We start from the raw sequence: 17,369 nt of genomic DNA, 5'->3' as shown, positions 1-17,369 counted from the left end.
CCTGCTTCCATTATAAAGACAAATTAAAGGCGGCTGGAAATGGACAGAGAAATAATGTGAATATGTTGCAATTAGTTTTCCTATGTGAAGCTTTCAATTAGCTTCTAAAATGGATTGGAATTTCCATTGCAATAATCTAAACCCAATTGCCCAATACTTGCTGGGTTTTATCAGCATTTGCATATAGTATTTCTTAATATAATCACCATCATAATTTTGAACACGAACATGAATGCAAAAATCCTAAATTTACTGAACAAGCTCAAATGATCATTTCCCAACTCCACTTGGTGGAGTTCAGTAGTGCAGGGAAGAGAGAATGCCAAGGTTAAATATAACGACAATGAACTAATATGCAATGATAAAAATTCAAGATCTGCAAAACAGTGGGTTTGTAGACATGCTGATTCTGCTGAAGGCTCTTCACTGTGGAGAACGAGCATGACCATATTCCATGTTTCAGTAGTACGTATGGGGTAATGTTCTGTTGTTTGATGTGGCACCACTGCTAGAATGTAGATCTATGTTTGAAGATCTGAGGCATGTGGCATATATGGAAGGTATTGTCCAATTTGTTTTAAAACTCCAAGGTCAATATTTTGCATTTATGCTGGATGATTGAGGTAAGTTGCCATATTCTTCTTGGATATTGGTATGATTGAAGCCTGCTTGAAGCAGTTGGGTATCTCATACCGCTGAAGGAAGAGGTTGAATCTTTTTAATAGCTTGAAATAAATATTAATCTAAATAAACAAACATAAATTAATAACATATTCAGAAACATTGAAAATAGGGAAGACAGTGGGCAGACTCATTAAAGTCCTAGCCAATAATTGGATGCCAGTTTATCCCAATACGTATGTGAACATTTGAACTTATTTTACTTTTATATTTGGTTCAGTTAACATTAAGCATGATTGCACTGGCAGGATTAGGTATACACCTAATCTGAGGAATTGACCAGTTCAACCAAAGTAGAAGTTAAATTCTGATGCCTAATTCAGAATATCAGCCATGTGGAAACATATTTTTATTAATATACAACGTATAAAGTATTAATTCTGTAAGCTAGGGGAAACTGTTAAGTAAGAACTGGTTACATGCAAGTACAGTACAATACAGATAAAACTATTAATTTTTTTTATGTATATATATATTGTGTGTTGTTTTTCCTCTCCATGCCTTGTGGTGCATCAGGCAGCAATCTCACAGTTTCTTTAGCATTTAACTGCTTTTTACGAGGCTGAGTTGCTAGCTTGATGCTCAACCCAGCATGGATGGAAGGCGTGCAAAGAGCCAGCCCAATTCAAATCAGGGACCATTTGCCGTGAAGTCTGGTGCGGATGCCACTACACCAATGGCTGGCCATACATTGTATGTGATCAATATTAATTCTAGGGTGTACTTACATACCTGCTTGCTTTTCCAAATTTCCAATTTTTCATTGTACATTTCCAAATCTTTCTGGAAATCTTCTTCAAACTTTTGTTCTAGTTCAACAACTTCTGCAAAGTACTCCACTTCACATTGCTTTCCAAGTGCTTTGTAATTCACTTCCAATCTGTTTGCAGCAAAAACGTTCAATCACCATATGTTGAATTTTAAAATGTTTTCAGCAAACATTAAGTGTTTTTATTTCATTACTCAGAAACACAGATTCTTGTAAAGTCTAATGTCAAGAAGGATACACATTGAATTTCATTGTTCTGAAAGACTGCTTGGAAGTTAATCAATGTACACTGCAATTGACAACCATAGAGTTATTTCCCCAGACACATAGAAAAAAAGACAATTCTTGGAAGATTGGGAAAATGATGACATAGCTAAATACATGATGCGGGAAAAGAAGTTTGTTGACTATTTCTGTGAGCCAGGGGCAGATTGAACATATTTTGTAAAGGTGGGCAGGAAGGTGTGGATTAAAGCTGTCAACAAAGGGATTACGTATTCATCTTCACACTTAGGTGTGGTTAAAGTAAAGGAAGAGATGAATGAGACTAATAGTCAAATATAAAACAATTTTGATAGAAAGATAAAGAATAGAGCAATAAAATTAAGTAAGTTGGGACTGATAAGCTTTTAGCAGGCTATCAAAATGAATAGAAAATAAAGTTTTATTAAAAGCATTAACAAATTAATGAATTAATTGCTGCTATATTCAGAGTGAGAAACTTTTACAGAATAACGTTAAAATCTTTAATATGGGAAGAGTGACCTGGAGGGACTCTGGCAGCTCTTTTACAGGATAATTTAAACTTAGTTATATTAACAGGACGGCAGCAGAAAAAGCAGGATCTCCTGGTGGCCACCCATTTCAATTCTGCTTCCCATTCCCATTACAACATGTCAGCCCATGGCCTCTTCTACTGTCACAATGAGACCACACTCAGATTGTAGGAGCAACACTTTATATTCCATCAGGGTAGCCTCCAACCTGGTGGCATTAAACATCGATTTCTCAAACTTATGGTAATTGCCCCCCTCTTCACCATTCCCCAATTCCCATTTCCCTCTCTCACCTTATCTCCTTACATGCCCATCACTTCCCTCTGGTGGTGCTCCTCCTCCTTCCCTTTCTTTCGTGGCCTTCTGTCATCTCCTATCAGATTACCCCTTCTCCAGCCCTGTACCTCTTTCACCAATCAATTTTCCATCTCTTTACTTCATCCCTCCCCCTCTCCCGGTTTCTCCTATCACTTACCAATTTGTACTTCTTCTTCCCCTTCTTACTCTAACTTTCATCTTTTTTTCCAGTCCTAATGAAGGGTCTCAGCCCAAAACGTTGACTGTTTAATCTTTTCCATAGCTGCCTGGCCTGCTGAGTTCCTCCAGCATTTTGTGTGTGTTGCTTATATTAATAGGAACTTGGCTGAAAAATGGACAAGAATGAACAGTTGCAAGATGATGACATGGGTCATGGTTTCATGTTGAATAGATCTAATTTTTTACATCTGGATTCTCTACTGTAGCAAAGTGATTTTAATTCAACTTTTTGATATGTACATGATTTTTAAATCAGGACTGTTCTTGTATTACAAAGCATTATGCATTAATTTGCATAAATCATGCACATTAACAAAAATAATTGGGAATTCTAAGAAATACTATTTCTTTCAGTTAGTGTTCAACAGTGCAAATATTTGCATATTTTGTAAAATATGCTGAAATTGAAATAAATGCTTGTAATGTTGAAAGAAAGCAATTATTCTGTTAAAATTTATCATTGTGAGCATAGTTGCAATTAATTTATAAAATTATACCTGCAATTTGGTTAAATTGCAGGTATAATTAATGTCGCCATTTTAAATGGCTCTGTAGGCTTAGTTTGGAGATGGCATAATTCTTGAAGTGAAAGTACAAGACAATGCTAATGTAGTGTTCTAGAACTAAAATAACAAACAGCTGGAGGAACTCAGCGGGTCAGGCAGCATCTGTGGTGGCAAAAGGATGGTGGACATTTCGGGATGATATCCTACATCAGGACTGAGATTGTAGAGAGGAGTTAGCCAGTATAAAGATCTGAGAGAGAAGGGTGAGGTAGGGGCTAGCAGGTGAAAGGTAGAACCAGGTAATGAAGGAGATGATGGGCAGATCATATCGGGTGGGTGAGGGGTAAAGTTGGGAGACAAAAAAAGGTGGATAATAAGTAGAAACAAACAAGAGAGAAAAAAAGTAGCAGATGGTGAAAGGTTGGGAGTGGGGGTGGTGGTGGGTAGGGAGGTAGAAGCAGAGAGTGCGCTGAAAAGTAATAAGTGGAGACATAAGGTGTTGCAGATGCCGGAATATGAAAAAGTAAGGGAGGAGAGAAGTGAAGGAATGATGGTCAGATGGAACCATTTAGGAAAAGGAGTGGAGTATAGGAGAACCACAAGGAAAACGTGTAGGTAGAATTATACGCAGATGGAACCAGATGGAAGAGGGGAACTAAATAGGATGATGTAAGATGGAAAAACTGACTCTTCATACCTTGGGATGTAAACAACAAAGGCTGAATATCAGTTGTTGTTCCTCCAATTTTGTGTTCTTGGGGTGACTATATCAATGTTGAAGCCTGATGGAGTGTAGTGATATGACTTTGTGTGAGATGGGAACATTGATAGCAGTAGTACGGGCACAAAAAAAAGAGACCTGCCAGCAACAATTTAGGGGAATTCTATATGAAGAAATGGAAGATACATCAGAAGTGTTGGTGTGGAATATGGCATTTTCGATATAGATGCAAGGTAGAAGGCAAAAATGGAATAGAGCACTGAAAAGAAGTTGAAGTATTTCACTTATGCCATGTACTGTTTGCTAGCTATTCTCAGAAATTGAGATAGTGAAAGAAGATAGTAAACAAACAGATACATGAAGATAAAGGGTGAATATTTCAGTGGCAAAGTTGATGGAATGTTACGGTTGAAAACAGCAGCAGCAAATAAGTGATGGAGAGCTTCGCAGTAGGATAGGAGCAAGTAATATTCAAAATATCCCAAGAGAGGAGCTTCGATAATGTGGTGGTAAAAACCAGACAGAAGAGAAAACAACTGTGATTCTGTCAACAATAGCTGGCTAAAACAAAATTGCTTCCAAGAATAAATTTTGCAAATACTTATTAGCATAACAAGAAACTAAAAATTTACATTTATAACAAGGAAAACAACAATGTATATTGCTTTTTATTGTTTGATTTTAGTCTAATAAATTAAAGCAAAATAATTCAATACAATAATTAGTGTAAATTGGTTTCTTTAAAATAATTGCATGCAGTAAATTCAGCAGCCTTCCAATTAATAATTTATTTATTCATAATGGGAAAAAATGGAAAGACATAAATTAATATAAGCATATCAAAATTAGCTTACTTTTTGACTTGGAGATTTATTGGTGTACAGATGCACTTTTTATATTTTCTTAAAGATTTTATTTGTTTCCAAACAGTCAACATGTTTGTAAGAAGGGTAGTATCTTTTTTCTTTTCCACATTCAAAAGCCTTTTTGTTTCCCTAAAATACATAAAGGGTATGAATAGCTCATACAATATAAGTGCCCAACCTATGACTCATAAATTCCTGAAGTATTGCGAGATCCTGTTTGTTCTACTCATTTATTTATTAGTACGTTCTTAGATGCCTTGCCTTTTTATGACTTTTCTATATTGGTTGACCTGGCTGGTGGCGTAGTGGCATCAGTGCCGGACTTCGGGACGAAATATCCCGAGTTCGAATCCAGACGGCTCCCCTGCACGCTTTCCATCCGTACTGGGTTACAAGCTGGTGATCTCTTTGGAAACTCACTCGGCAGAAGGCAATGGCAAACCACTGCTGTAACTTGCCTTGTATGTGCTTCCCCACTACGTCATCAGAGAAGCATGGAGGGAAATCGTCCACTAACCGGAGAAACTCCGGATGTGACGTACCTTTCCTTTTCCTATATTGGTTAAGAATTTTCTCTCTTATCCAAGTAGATGAATTAAATCTACAGTAGTGAAAATCATGTTGTCTAAATGTCTTCATTTCTTAAACAGGCATAAGTTGGGAACAAACAAGTAGTAGTTGGGTTGGAGATGCTGGACAATTCAACCAGATTTGTTCTTGTACCTCATCCAGATAAATCAGCCAAGCTGCAAGATAACTCAGTACTCCAAATGCAAATTCAAAAAGGAGGGGTAAATTCAATAATGTGCATCACTGAAGATGGTCCCAAACAAAAAAATAAGATTTTATAAGAAGAAACAAAGAAATATCTGTAAAGAATTGTATATCATTTTCTGAACATCTCAAAATGCTTTTTGGTTCGTGAAGTACTTTTGAAATGTAGATCCTATTGTAACAGGAAACATGGCAGCCAATCTACACAGGTGCCCACCCAAAAAACAACATTGTGACAATGAACAGATTATCCATTTTAATATTGCTGATAAGCAATTTCAAAACTTAAAGGGTGGCTACTCTTTGGAAATCTCTAATTCTTTGGGCTGTAATAAAATACCAATTCCATTTAAGTATTAAAACAAACAGATTTTTGGATATTAGAAGAATCAAGAGGTAAGACCATAAGTAAGGCCATCATTTTTAAAAGCTTCACAATCCTCTAACTTCCCACTAATTTTTATTCATTATTTATTTAATTATTTGTTGAGATACAGCATGGAATAGGCTCTTCCTGCCCTTCGAACCAAGCCTCCTTGCAACCTCTGACTTAACCTGAGGCTAATCATGGGACAATTAACCTACCAACCAGTACTGTACGTCTTTGGACTGTGGGAGGAAACCCACATGGTCACGAAGAGAACATACAAACTCCTTACAGACAGCAGCAAGAAATGAACCCAGATCGCTGGTACTGTAAAGCTTTGTGAAATTTTTAGTCATGGCCTCCATAAACTTTCCCATTTCAGCTAAAGTAAGAAATGGTCAAAAATTCGAGATATGTAGTTAAGATTCATCAATGTGTGAAGCACAGGAAATGGGAAAATGAATATACCAGATGATACCAGTTCAGGCCATCCTAATATGCTGCATCACTGCATGGTACAGAAACTACACCGTGGTGGACAGAAGGGCTCTACAAAGAGTAGTTAAAACTGCTCAACATATCACCAGCACCAGCTTAACTGCTGTCAAGGACATATATACAGAAAAGTGCCCGTAAAAGGCCAGCACTAACCTACCCCACCATCACTACTTTATCCTTTTCTGTCAGAATCACTTTATGTACAGATACTGCTGTACCAAACATCACTTTATGTATATACAATAATACAAATCAGTTTATATTTCTTGTAGTTTTATTGTGATCTTTATGCTTATTGTGTTTTTTTATGCTGCATCCATTCTCCTTTACACTTCTGTACAAAAGAATGACAATAAATAATCTTGAATCTTGAAAACAGAGAAGGACCAGAAACAGAGGAGACCCTCAAGAAATTAAATTTTCTGCTTAGTTTCAAAAGCTTCATGCTTATTTGATTATGTTCGGAAATATTCATAAACACACCTGCAGTTAATGATAGGTAGTGGAAGGAGAAGTCAACAGTGAAATGAAATATTCTAAAGGAAAAGAACACAAGTCATCTGGGTACCTACCTTATTTGTTTCTTTATATCTTCAATTCTACTAAGATTTATGGAATTTTCTTCCAAGTTTATTAATGCATTATGAAATGTTTGAAGCTATGGAGAAGCAGATGGGTATGTAAATTGAATATACAGTAGCTCAAAATTAATTATGTAGTTTCACAAAACATTTTTTCATTCTAAAATTAATTTAAATTCCAGCTCATCACAGTTTCCTACTTTTCAATGCAGAGGCATAGTAGACCTGGGACAGCAAATAGATGACAGAAGTAAGTATAATTTGTTCTATTTATTTTGTTTTCATAAAAAAGGTGGTATCATAAGCATATCTCCTTCAAATCAAAGTGAGTAGCCTTATATCCAATGTAATTCATTATATGGCAAGTTTATAATACAAAATCCGAAATGGAAGAATTATTTATTCATCAAATATGAGATGTAATTTTATCTAACCATTCAAGCAAGGAACTGATCAGATATGGTCATTCACCATTTTGCATTCTACATTTATTTTCTGTTAAGGATTACTTCCCCACATATCTTGGTAAGCATGATGTTTCAATACATCAGTCCAATTGTACATAGTATCCCGAAGTTAATTAAATCATATTAACTGGTGACTGATTTAACACGATTTGTTTCCTGCTATGCAAGCTAGGTTAATGTTAATGCCTATTAACACAAGAGGTTCTGCAAATCTGGACTGCCTATTCCCCTCCAGAGATGCTGCCTGACTTGCTGAATTCCTCCAGCACTTTGTGTGTGCTACATCAATTAACCTTTTCTCTTTCCTCCTGCCAATATTTTAGAAAATCTCAGGCCATTCATATCTCTGCACACTTTGTATCATTTCCCAAAGCTTAACTTAGGTCTCATTCGGCTCAATATCTGAAAGCAGCCTGACAACTAAGATGCAGATGCAGATGTTGAAAGAGATGATAATGATTATGAGAATGTATTTTATGTTAACAGTGTAAATATTAAACGTCAATATGTTTTTACTTCCTTTTTACTGTGGAACATATATGAGAAATAAAGATCAAAGGACAGATCCTTTACATTCTTTAAGATTCTGAATAAAAAACAGTCATTGATAGATAAATAGATACTTTATTGATCCCAAGGGAAATTACTGTGTCACAGTAGCATTACAAGTGCACAGATATAAATATTAGATGAGAAGTAGAAAGAATAAAAAATAAGTTACCACAAACAGTCTAACAGGAGGGGGACATCACTTCCCCGGCTAAAGGTTGACTCATTTTAGAGCCTAATGGCTGAGGATAATTGAAGGAGATTTTTGATTTGCAGTCCACTGGTAAAAGAAAATTAGTGCAGTGCACATAGATAGGCAACAGCAAGTAATTGAAGCAAGATAATTTAGTCAACAAAGTTAAAGTAAATATTGAGAACGATGAGAAGCAACAATGCACCACTGCATAGCCACATAAGTTTTCAAGTTTATTGAGATCAGTGGCAGGTACAGAGTTCCAATTGAAGAGATTCAAATATGAAGCTATAGGAAAGAAAAGTATGGCTTTGATGCAGTAATAGATACACTATTAACAATTTGCATACTCCAGTCAGTAAGTTGTTGTGCTATAGGCTCCTGGAAAAAAAATTACATTCATACCATAAGAGTGAATGCAGCAGAAAAAGGAGAATGTTATTTAGTGAACAGTAAACAGAGGCTGAGAGTTGTTTGGAAAATTTTGAATTGGAGACTAATTAATTCATAAGATTAATTGATAGGTGAGGGTTTGTCATAATTTGTATAGATGACTTGAACACTTTCGAATAGCACAAAATTCTAGCAACAAGAAAGAAAAAACACAATGTCGAATTATTGGGAGATGCATGGAAAACTGCAGTACAATATAGAGAAATTTATATCAATGCTTTATTGAAGGGTAAACTTAATGGACAGGTGTTAATTTGAAATTATTCATGTTTTCACTGCCAACTTTGATTCCCAGGATGTCTCTTATTTTTTGCAATATTGTTTCACTGTACACATTAAATAAATCAGGGGAGAAGACACACCCTTGTCTAATGCCTCTCTTGATTTTCGGAAACTGACTCACTTCTCCATCTATTCTTACAGTGGCAGTTTGTTCCCAGTACAGATTTCTGATTAGGCGGAGGTCTTTTGAATCTAGATCTAGAGTTTTCTGTAATATTTCAAATAACTTACTGTCCCTTCACTTTATCAAATGCTTTTGTGTAGTCGATAAAACAAACAATCAAATCTCTTTGCATTTGAATAGCTCGTTCTGATAGTATCAATATTGCGTTTCTTGTACCTTTGTCTTTCACAAAACCACATTGTTCTTTACCTATTTCAGCTTGTATCTTACTTTTAGCTCTTGTCATCAAAATTCTTATAAGTATCTTGGTGATATGACTCATTAAACTTATGGTCCTATATAATTCACATTCTATTGCTCCAGGTTTCTTAGGAAGAGTGATAAATACTGTTTTTTTCATCTCTTCTGGTATTATTCCAGTCTCATAAATGTCATTGATTAAATCAGTAAGTCTTTCAATTCCATAATCTTCAAGGGCAATAATTTGTTCTATTACTAATTCATCAGGACCTGCTGCCTTTCTTTACTTTCTTTCTTTTCTTCTCATTTTGCCCTTCTACACTAATCCCATTTGTCACATTAGGCCTGTACCCACCTTTTCCTTGTTTATTCAAGTGCCTGTCTGCACACCTCTTAAATACAATGATTGTATTTGGTTCCACAACCTTCTTTGGAAACACATTCCAGGCATCAACCACTATGTGTAAAAAAAGCCTTCCCCTCAAATCCTTCTTTAAAACTCCTTCCTCCTACTTTAAATCTACGCCCTCATAATTTTGATACCCCAACAAAGGGGAAAAGATTCTGACTACCTACCTATTTCTGCTTCTTACCGCTGTATATGTGTCTACCAGGTCAAACCTTAGCATCCTTCACTTCAAGGCACACAAGTCCAGCCTATCTGTGATGGATATTCACTATCAAGGGTCAGGAGCCTTTTTTTTTGTCAAGCTCAGCTTTTTACACACAGCAGCCATGAGCTTCTAAATATCAACGTGTTGTTTTCCAGTAACTTAAACTTTCAAACAATATTTTTGTTCATTTACTTGTCATAAACGGGAGCCAGTCTTCATTTCTTCATGTAAATGTTTACTGAGGAAACACTGTTTGCAAAAATTAAGAATCATGCTATTGAGGAGGACTATCAGTAAGTGCATCATAACAGGCATTGGCATGCATGTGAGTTCACTGCACTTTTAAATGCTTTTCTTAAGAACTGCAGTGGCAGAACATGATCATGAAACCTGGAAATGAGTAAGTATATTGAAACTAAATGATGAATGCGGATGAGCGTGTCTAAGAAATAATCTGGTGGCCCATTTGGCTCAACAATCAAGCTGAGGTAAAGTGTGAATCCTGTATGCTCACATGCATTCAAGAACTAAAGAGATAATGAGGCATCCTTGTTCAAATGAGACATTTATGAATTCCATAATCTGAAGAATTTCTGTCCATTATTTCCAACCTACAAATATCCTACTTTTTTCTTTAGATCATCCCGAATATTTATTTGTTGTCTCCTTTAAATATCTGGACAAGTGATTCTCTAAGGCCTACATATTAGAAGGTATTTCTTCAAGAAGTTGGGGCCTTTCCATCTTTTGACTTCTCCATCAGTGCTCTGATTGATTCACTTCAAACTTAGAAGGCCGCATTTTGACTTTACGTTGATGGGATAATAATTTAAGTAATATGGAGTAATATCACTATTACAACAGGTGCTTTCCAACTGCTGTTCAATAACGCCTTTACATACACCTAGTTTGCAAAATATATCCTGGGTAAGCTTTACTAATTATAACTGTAGTTAAAAATGCTATGGAAGTGTAGCTTTTACACAGTTAATATCACATGTTAATATCAAATGAAGCAACTTAGTTTTGTATGTAGGAATGATATTTACTAATGGAATTATGATTATTTCTAAAACCTCAGTCATTATGACCCTCTTTCTCAGTTGTCTTCAATGTTGGAGTTAATAGAAGATATATTCAGTGGCTACTTTATTAGTTACACCTGTACACCTGCTCATTAATGCAAATAACTAATCAGTCAATCATGTGGAAGCAGCCCAATGCATGAAAGCAAGCAGACAGGGTCAAGAGGTTCAGTTGTTGTTCAGACCGAACATCAGAACGAAGAAGAAATGTGATCGAAGTGACGTTGACCATGGAATGATTGTTGGTGACAGATGGGATGGTGTGAGTATCTCAGAAAATGCTGAGCTCCTGGGATTTTCATGCACAACAGTCTCAAGGATTCACAGAGAATGCTGTGAAAAACAAAAAAACATCCAGTGAGTGGCAGTCCTGTGGGTGAAAATGCCTTGTTATTGTGAGAATCAGAGAATGGTCAGACTGGTTCAAGCTGACAGGAAGTCAAATAGCTGCACATTACAACAGCATTGTGCAGAAGAGCATCTATGACTGCTCAACACGGTGAACCTTGGTGGATGGGCTACAGCAGCAAGCAGACCAGACTTTACCAATTAAAATGGTCACTGAATGTATATTAAGTAACTCATAAATAGTATCATAATATCACCACTTACTTTTTCAATCAAGAGTTGGCTAATATTTTTTCCTTGTCTCTCTTGGTAATTATCATGAAGCTGTATTAGCTTTGCAGCCAAGACATGTTCTCTGCTGAATAAAGGATGGTGAACAAATCGCAAATTTGCAATGTTAATGTCCAGCTGATAGATTTGAGAAATCTCCTTAAAATTGTCAGCTATATCAGTCACAAACTCATTTACTACTGCCTGTAAAAACAACACAAAATAGAGCAATCGAGAGTCAAGATGCTAAACATAGAAGAACTGTAATCATATTAAGGAACATTAAATATAAAGTATTTCAAATATCATTAGGTTAAGTGGAAGATTCCTTGTGATCTTATGAAGTGCAAAGTTCATCTGGCAACATTTCAAATTGAGTCAGCAAGTTGTGAGTTGCATCCTGAGTCCAGGGACTCAGTGTGCAAGCCATTGTTATTAAATCCACACAGTAGGAATCTTGATTAATTTCCAAATTCCGGATGTCAACTGAACAAATTTCAGCAGCTCATCCTCTCAAAACTAATCACTAAACTCCAAGATCTGGGACTCAATACCCCCTTGTGCAATTGGATCCTGGATTTCCTTACTTGTAGACCCCAGTCAGTCCAAATTGCTTTGCACTGTTGTAACTATGTGTTATAATTATGTGGTTTTTGTCAGTTTTAGTCTTGGTCTGTCCTGTGTTTCTGTGATATCATACTGGAGGAACATTGTATCATTTCTTAATGCATGCATTTCTAAATGACAATAAACGAGGACTGAGTGTCCTCATAATCTAATGTAATGTAAATTATAGTGTGGCCAGGCAATCATAATATAGAACCCTACTGTGCATACTTGTATGTGTGGTCTGATTGACGTAATCTACAATTTCCACTCATTTAGAAAGGTGGGTTAAAAGCACTATAGTGAGATAAGGATTATTCTAAGCTTTAAAAAACTGTTTTTTTTTACATAAAATAAATTATTTAATAGACTACCAGTTACACAATGAAATATAATTTGTTCCTACTCCTGTGAAGAATTAAAAATACAACTCTGCAGCAGATCTAGTGCCTGTGAAGTATCTAGTCAAGTGGAACAAAGAAACATACTTAAGGTTTAGAAAGCAAGTATCAGACAGAGTTCTTCAGAGTTACAAGGTAGCTAGGAAGAAACTAGTAGAATGGACATAGGCTAGCTAGAAGGGGATGTGAGAAGGCCTTGGCAAGTAGGATTAAGGAAAACCCCATGGCATTCTACATATATGTGAAGGTCAGGAGGATAACTAGAGTAAGGCTAGAACCAATCAGGGATAAAAGAGGAAACGTGCCTGGAAGAGTCAGGGGAGGTCCTTGATAAACACTTTGTTTTAGCATTCACCAGTAAGAGGGACTTTGACAAATGTATGGTCAGAATAGATCAGGCTGATATGCTGGAACATGTTGACATTAAGAAGGAGTATGTGCTGGAACTTCTGAAAAACATTGAGATGGATAAGGATTTTGATAACGGATTTTAGTATGGTATTTGACAAGGTACCATATGGTAGTCTCATTCAGAAAGTCAGGAGACATGGGTGCCAGGGAAACTTGGCAGTGTGGATTCACAATTGTCTTGCCCACAGAAGGCAGAGGGTGATAGTAAACAGAGCATATTCTGACTTGAGTTTGGTGGCAGAGAAATAAGGAGACATGCAAAGGCAAAAAGATGCTTGTCAATCATTTCATCAAAACTTATGAATGGTTCATTAAACTTTTAACTGTCTTGGATTCAACAACACGAAATGACCCTGTCTTGCATTCCAATGTTCTCAACACAATTTCACCACATTAGGCTACTCACTTATTTTAGTTATAGCCGCAGCATTCACATCAATCCAGACTTCAGATTTCCCAAGGCCATTAAACGTGCATTTTCTGAGATCAATTATATTTCCTGTTCTTGAGGAAACAGCTGTGAGATGCTCATTAAATAATGGAATGGCAAATGGAATCTTTCAAGATCTCGATCTATGTTTGTCAAATGTGGAATTTAAAAATTATTGGAGTAATGATATTAATTTCAGTAATTTCTGAAGAAAATTATAAACTGGGAATATTGCCTCAAGATTGTGCATTGTCCAGCATATGATCATTCATGATCATATTTTCTTCAATGAGGCTCGTCAAACCAAAATCCAGACAGCCTATCTGGAAATCACTCTAGCACTCTTGAATTTTGCAAATTCAGCCCAGAAATAACTCATTGCCAAAAGACACATCTCCAGTTGTTTTACACACACAAAGTACTGACAAAAATCAGCAGATCAGGCAGCACCTATGGAGGGAAATAAACAGTTCACGTTGTGGACCAAGATCCTTCATCAGGACTGGAAAGGGGGAGAGGAAGGATAGAAGCTAGCAGGTGATAGAAAAGTCTCCAGTTGTGCTACAATGTGCTAACCCTTAGAGAAACCTATGCCTTTTTATCTGGCCCTGGCAATGGCAGACTAAACTGGTATGTATTAGCCCTGTAGACATTTAAGATTAATTGCTACTGTACTTCAATTTAAAGGCTTTTGATGTTTTCTCTCATCTCAAAAATGCTGAAACAAATTACCAGTCCATATTTCTTTGTAAAGAATCAACAGAGCCAGTTTACAAATAGAGAATCAACACCACAGCAGTTAGGCTCTTGTCAAAATGTCTTAATTTATTTTCCTCTGCAAAGCTATTGAATTTACTTTCTCAATGGCAAATTCATTGTCTAAACAAACAGCAGCCCAAGACCATGCTGAAGTCAAAGTACATTTATTATCAAAGAATGCATAAATTATACAACCTTGGGATTTGCTTACAAGCAGCCACAAATCATGCCACCACCAAGTCTACAAGAATATACTACACCTGCACACATGGCAAAGGGAAACATTAGAATCTTTGTGCCTCAAGACTATGTTATGTATGGTTTTTTGATATGAAACATTCTTATAGTCTAGGTTGAACTACACCTTATGGCTACTTTATTAGGTACATCTGAACATCTGCTCATTAAAGGAAATATCAACCAATCATGTGGCAGTAACTCAATGCAGAAAAGCATGCAGACATGGTCATGAGGTTCAGTTGTTGTTCAGACCAAAGGTCAGAATGGGGAAGGAATGTGAGCTAAGTGACTTTGATCATGGAATGATTGTTGGTGTCAAACAGGGTGGTATGTGTATCTCAGAAACTGCTGATCACCTGGGGTTTTCTCCAGAGTAGGGGCTCCCAACCTATTTTATGCCATGGACCCCTACCATAAACCAAGGGGTCCATGGACCCTAGGATAGGAACCCCTGCTCAAGAGTTTACAGAGAATGGTGTGTAAAACAAAAAAAAACACCCAGTAAGCAGCAGTTCTGTGGGTGAAGTGCCATGTTAATGAAAAAGGTCAGAGGAGAATGGCCAGACTGCTTCAAGCTGACAGGAAGACAACAGTAACTCCAATAACCATGCATCATAATAGTGGTGCATAGAGAGCATCCCTGAACACATAACAAGACAATGGACAGAAGACCACAAACATACACAGGTGGCCACTTTATTAGGTACAGAAGGTGTATATGCTTTATTTTTAACTTGAAGTCCTGGACTTCGTACCTGATGTCTCTCAAACACCATACACTACTAATTATTCAATGCATTCAACAACATTGCTAAATGTCAAAAGTGTCATAAATGTTGATTGAAATATTGTCACAGAAAGCTCACCGCTAAATTCAGCTATGGTTACAGGTACAAATTTTAGAAAGGCTAAAAGTACCTACACAATTACAAGAGTATCATTTTGAGCCCCACCCTTTCAACACTAGCTCATGTCCAATCTTTTAGACTCCTTCAAAGCTGATAGCCTAACAAAAATAATTATTTATCAATGAATGGAAAATTTACAGATTGAAAAATTACAGTAAGATCAAATGACCTTATACACTTTGTACTTCCCTTTAGAAGTAAGGTAAGCTAACCACAAAACATCACCATGTGTGACCAGCACAATCTTGGGGAAAGAAGCTGTGTGGCAGTCTGTGTTGTGAGGAAAGAAAGCGGTTTCAAGGGGATATAATAAGTATGTGAATGAGTGGAGACATAGCAAATAAATGACTGGAAGTTAATGTGCAGGTGATTTGAACAATTAGGAAAGTTGTGATGTGCTGGCATTTATCACAAGAATGAACGCCTCTTGCTGCAATTATATGGGGCCCTGCAAAGACTGTGTCTGAAATATTATGTGCAGGGCACTCCCTCTATCTAAGTAAGGATCTATTTGCGAAAGAGGAACTGCAGGAAAGATTCACCAGATTGATTCCTGGATTTGAGGAATTTGCCCTACATGAAAAGATTTTGCAGGCTGAGGTTATACTATCCAGGCTTCAGAAAAAAAAAGTGATCTTCTTGAAAAGAATCTTGAAAGACTAAGTGCAGTAATAGGGTAGAATAGTGCCAGATCATTTATCTCCATACCTTGTCACATTATTGGTTAATACTGGAAAGTGATGCTGGGTTAGAAGATGATCCAGTCAGATGAAGGCACTTTCTTCCTCTTGGAGGTACTAGTATTTTCCTGGGATCTAAATCTGAAGGCCATACAGTCTGATAGAAGCCACCATAAGTGACGTATTTCACAATATTAGAGAACATAGAATAGTACAGCACAGTACAGACCCTTCAGCCCACAATGTTGTGCTGACCCTTAAACCCTGCCTCCTATATAACCCCCCCACCTTAAATTCCTCCATATACCTGTCTAGTAGTCTCTTAAATTTCACTAGTGTATCTGCCTCCACCACTGACTCAGGCAGTGCATTCCACGCACCAACCACTCTCTGAGTAAAAAACCTTCCTCAAATATCCCCCGTAAACTTCCCACCCCTTACCTTAAAGCCATGTCCACTTGTATTGAGCAGTGATGCCCTGGGGAAGAGGCGCTGGCTGTCCACTCTATCTATTCCTCTTAATATCTTGTACACCTCTATCATGTCTCCTCTCATCCACCTTCTCTCCAAAGGGTAAAGCCCTAGCTCCCTTAATCTCTATCATAATCCATACTCTCTAAACCAGGCAGCATCCAGGTAAATCTCCTCTGTACCCTTTCCAATGCTTCCACATCCTTCCTATAGTGAGGTGACCAGAAATGGACACAGTACTCCAAGTATGGCATAACCAGAGTTTTATAGAGCTGCATCATTACATCGTGACTCTTAAACTCTATCCCTCGACTTATGAAAGCTAACACCCCATCCATAAGCTTTCTTAACTACCCTGTCTACCTGTGAGGCAACTTTCAGGGATCTGTGGACATGTACCCCCAGATTCCTCTGCTCCTCCACACTACCAAGTATCCTGCCATTTACTTTGTACTCTGCCTTGGAGTGTGTCCTTCCAAAGTGTACCACCTCACAATTCTCCGGGTTGAAATCCATCTGCCAATTCTCGGCCCACTTTTGCATCCTATCAATGTCTCTCTGCAATCTTCAACAATCCTTTACACTATCCACAACACCACCAACCTCTGTGTTGTCTGCAAACTTGCCAACCCAGCTTCCTACTCCCAAATTCAAGTCGTTAATAAAAGTCACGAAAAGTAGAGGTCCCAGAACCGATCCTTGTGGGACACCACTAGTCACAACCCTCCAATCCGAATGTACTCCCTCCACCACGACCCTCTG

At 37.2% G+C, this 17,369-nt stretch overlaps 1 protein-coding gene across 1 annotated transcript in view; it reads right to left on the bottom strand.

Moving 5' to 3' along the window:
- The window catches only part of LOC134359133 (protein CC2D2B-like), a 139,454-nt gene that overhangs the window by 79,163 nt on the left and 42,922 nt on the right, over window positions 1-17,369 (bottom strand). The window contains exons 11-13 of the mRNA XM_063072098.1: window positions 11,696-11,905; window positions 7,068-7,153; window positions 1,414-1,561 (exon numbers count right to left, since the gene is read on the bottom strand). Coding sequence (XP_062928168.1) covers window positions 1,414-1,561; window positions 7,068-7,153; window positions 11,696-11,905 — 444 coding nt within the window. The remainder of the gene's footprint in view (window positions 1-1,413; window positions 1,562-7,067; window positions 7,154-11,695; window positions 11,906-17,369) is intronic.

The sequence above is a fragment of the Mobula hypostoma genome, chromosome 19, assembly GCF_963921235.1.
Source record: "Mobula hypostoma chromosome 19, sMobHyp1.1, whole genome shotgun sequence".
Classification (NCBI taxonomy): domain Eukaryota; kingdom Metazoa; phylum Chordata; class Chondrichthyes; order Myliobatiformes; family Myliobatidae; genus Mobula; species Mobula hypostoma.
The sequence above is the reverse complement of the archived record's forward strand: the minus strand, read 5'-3'. Positions and strand labels throughout refer to the sequence as shown.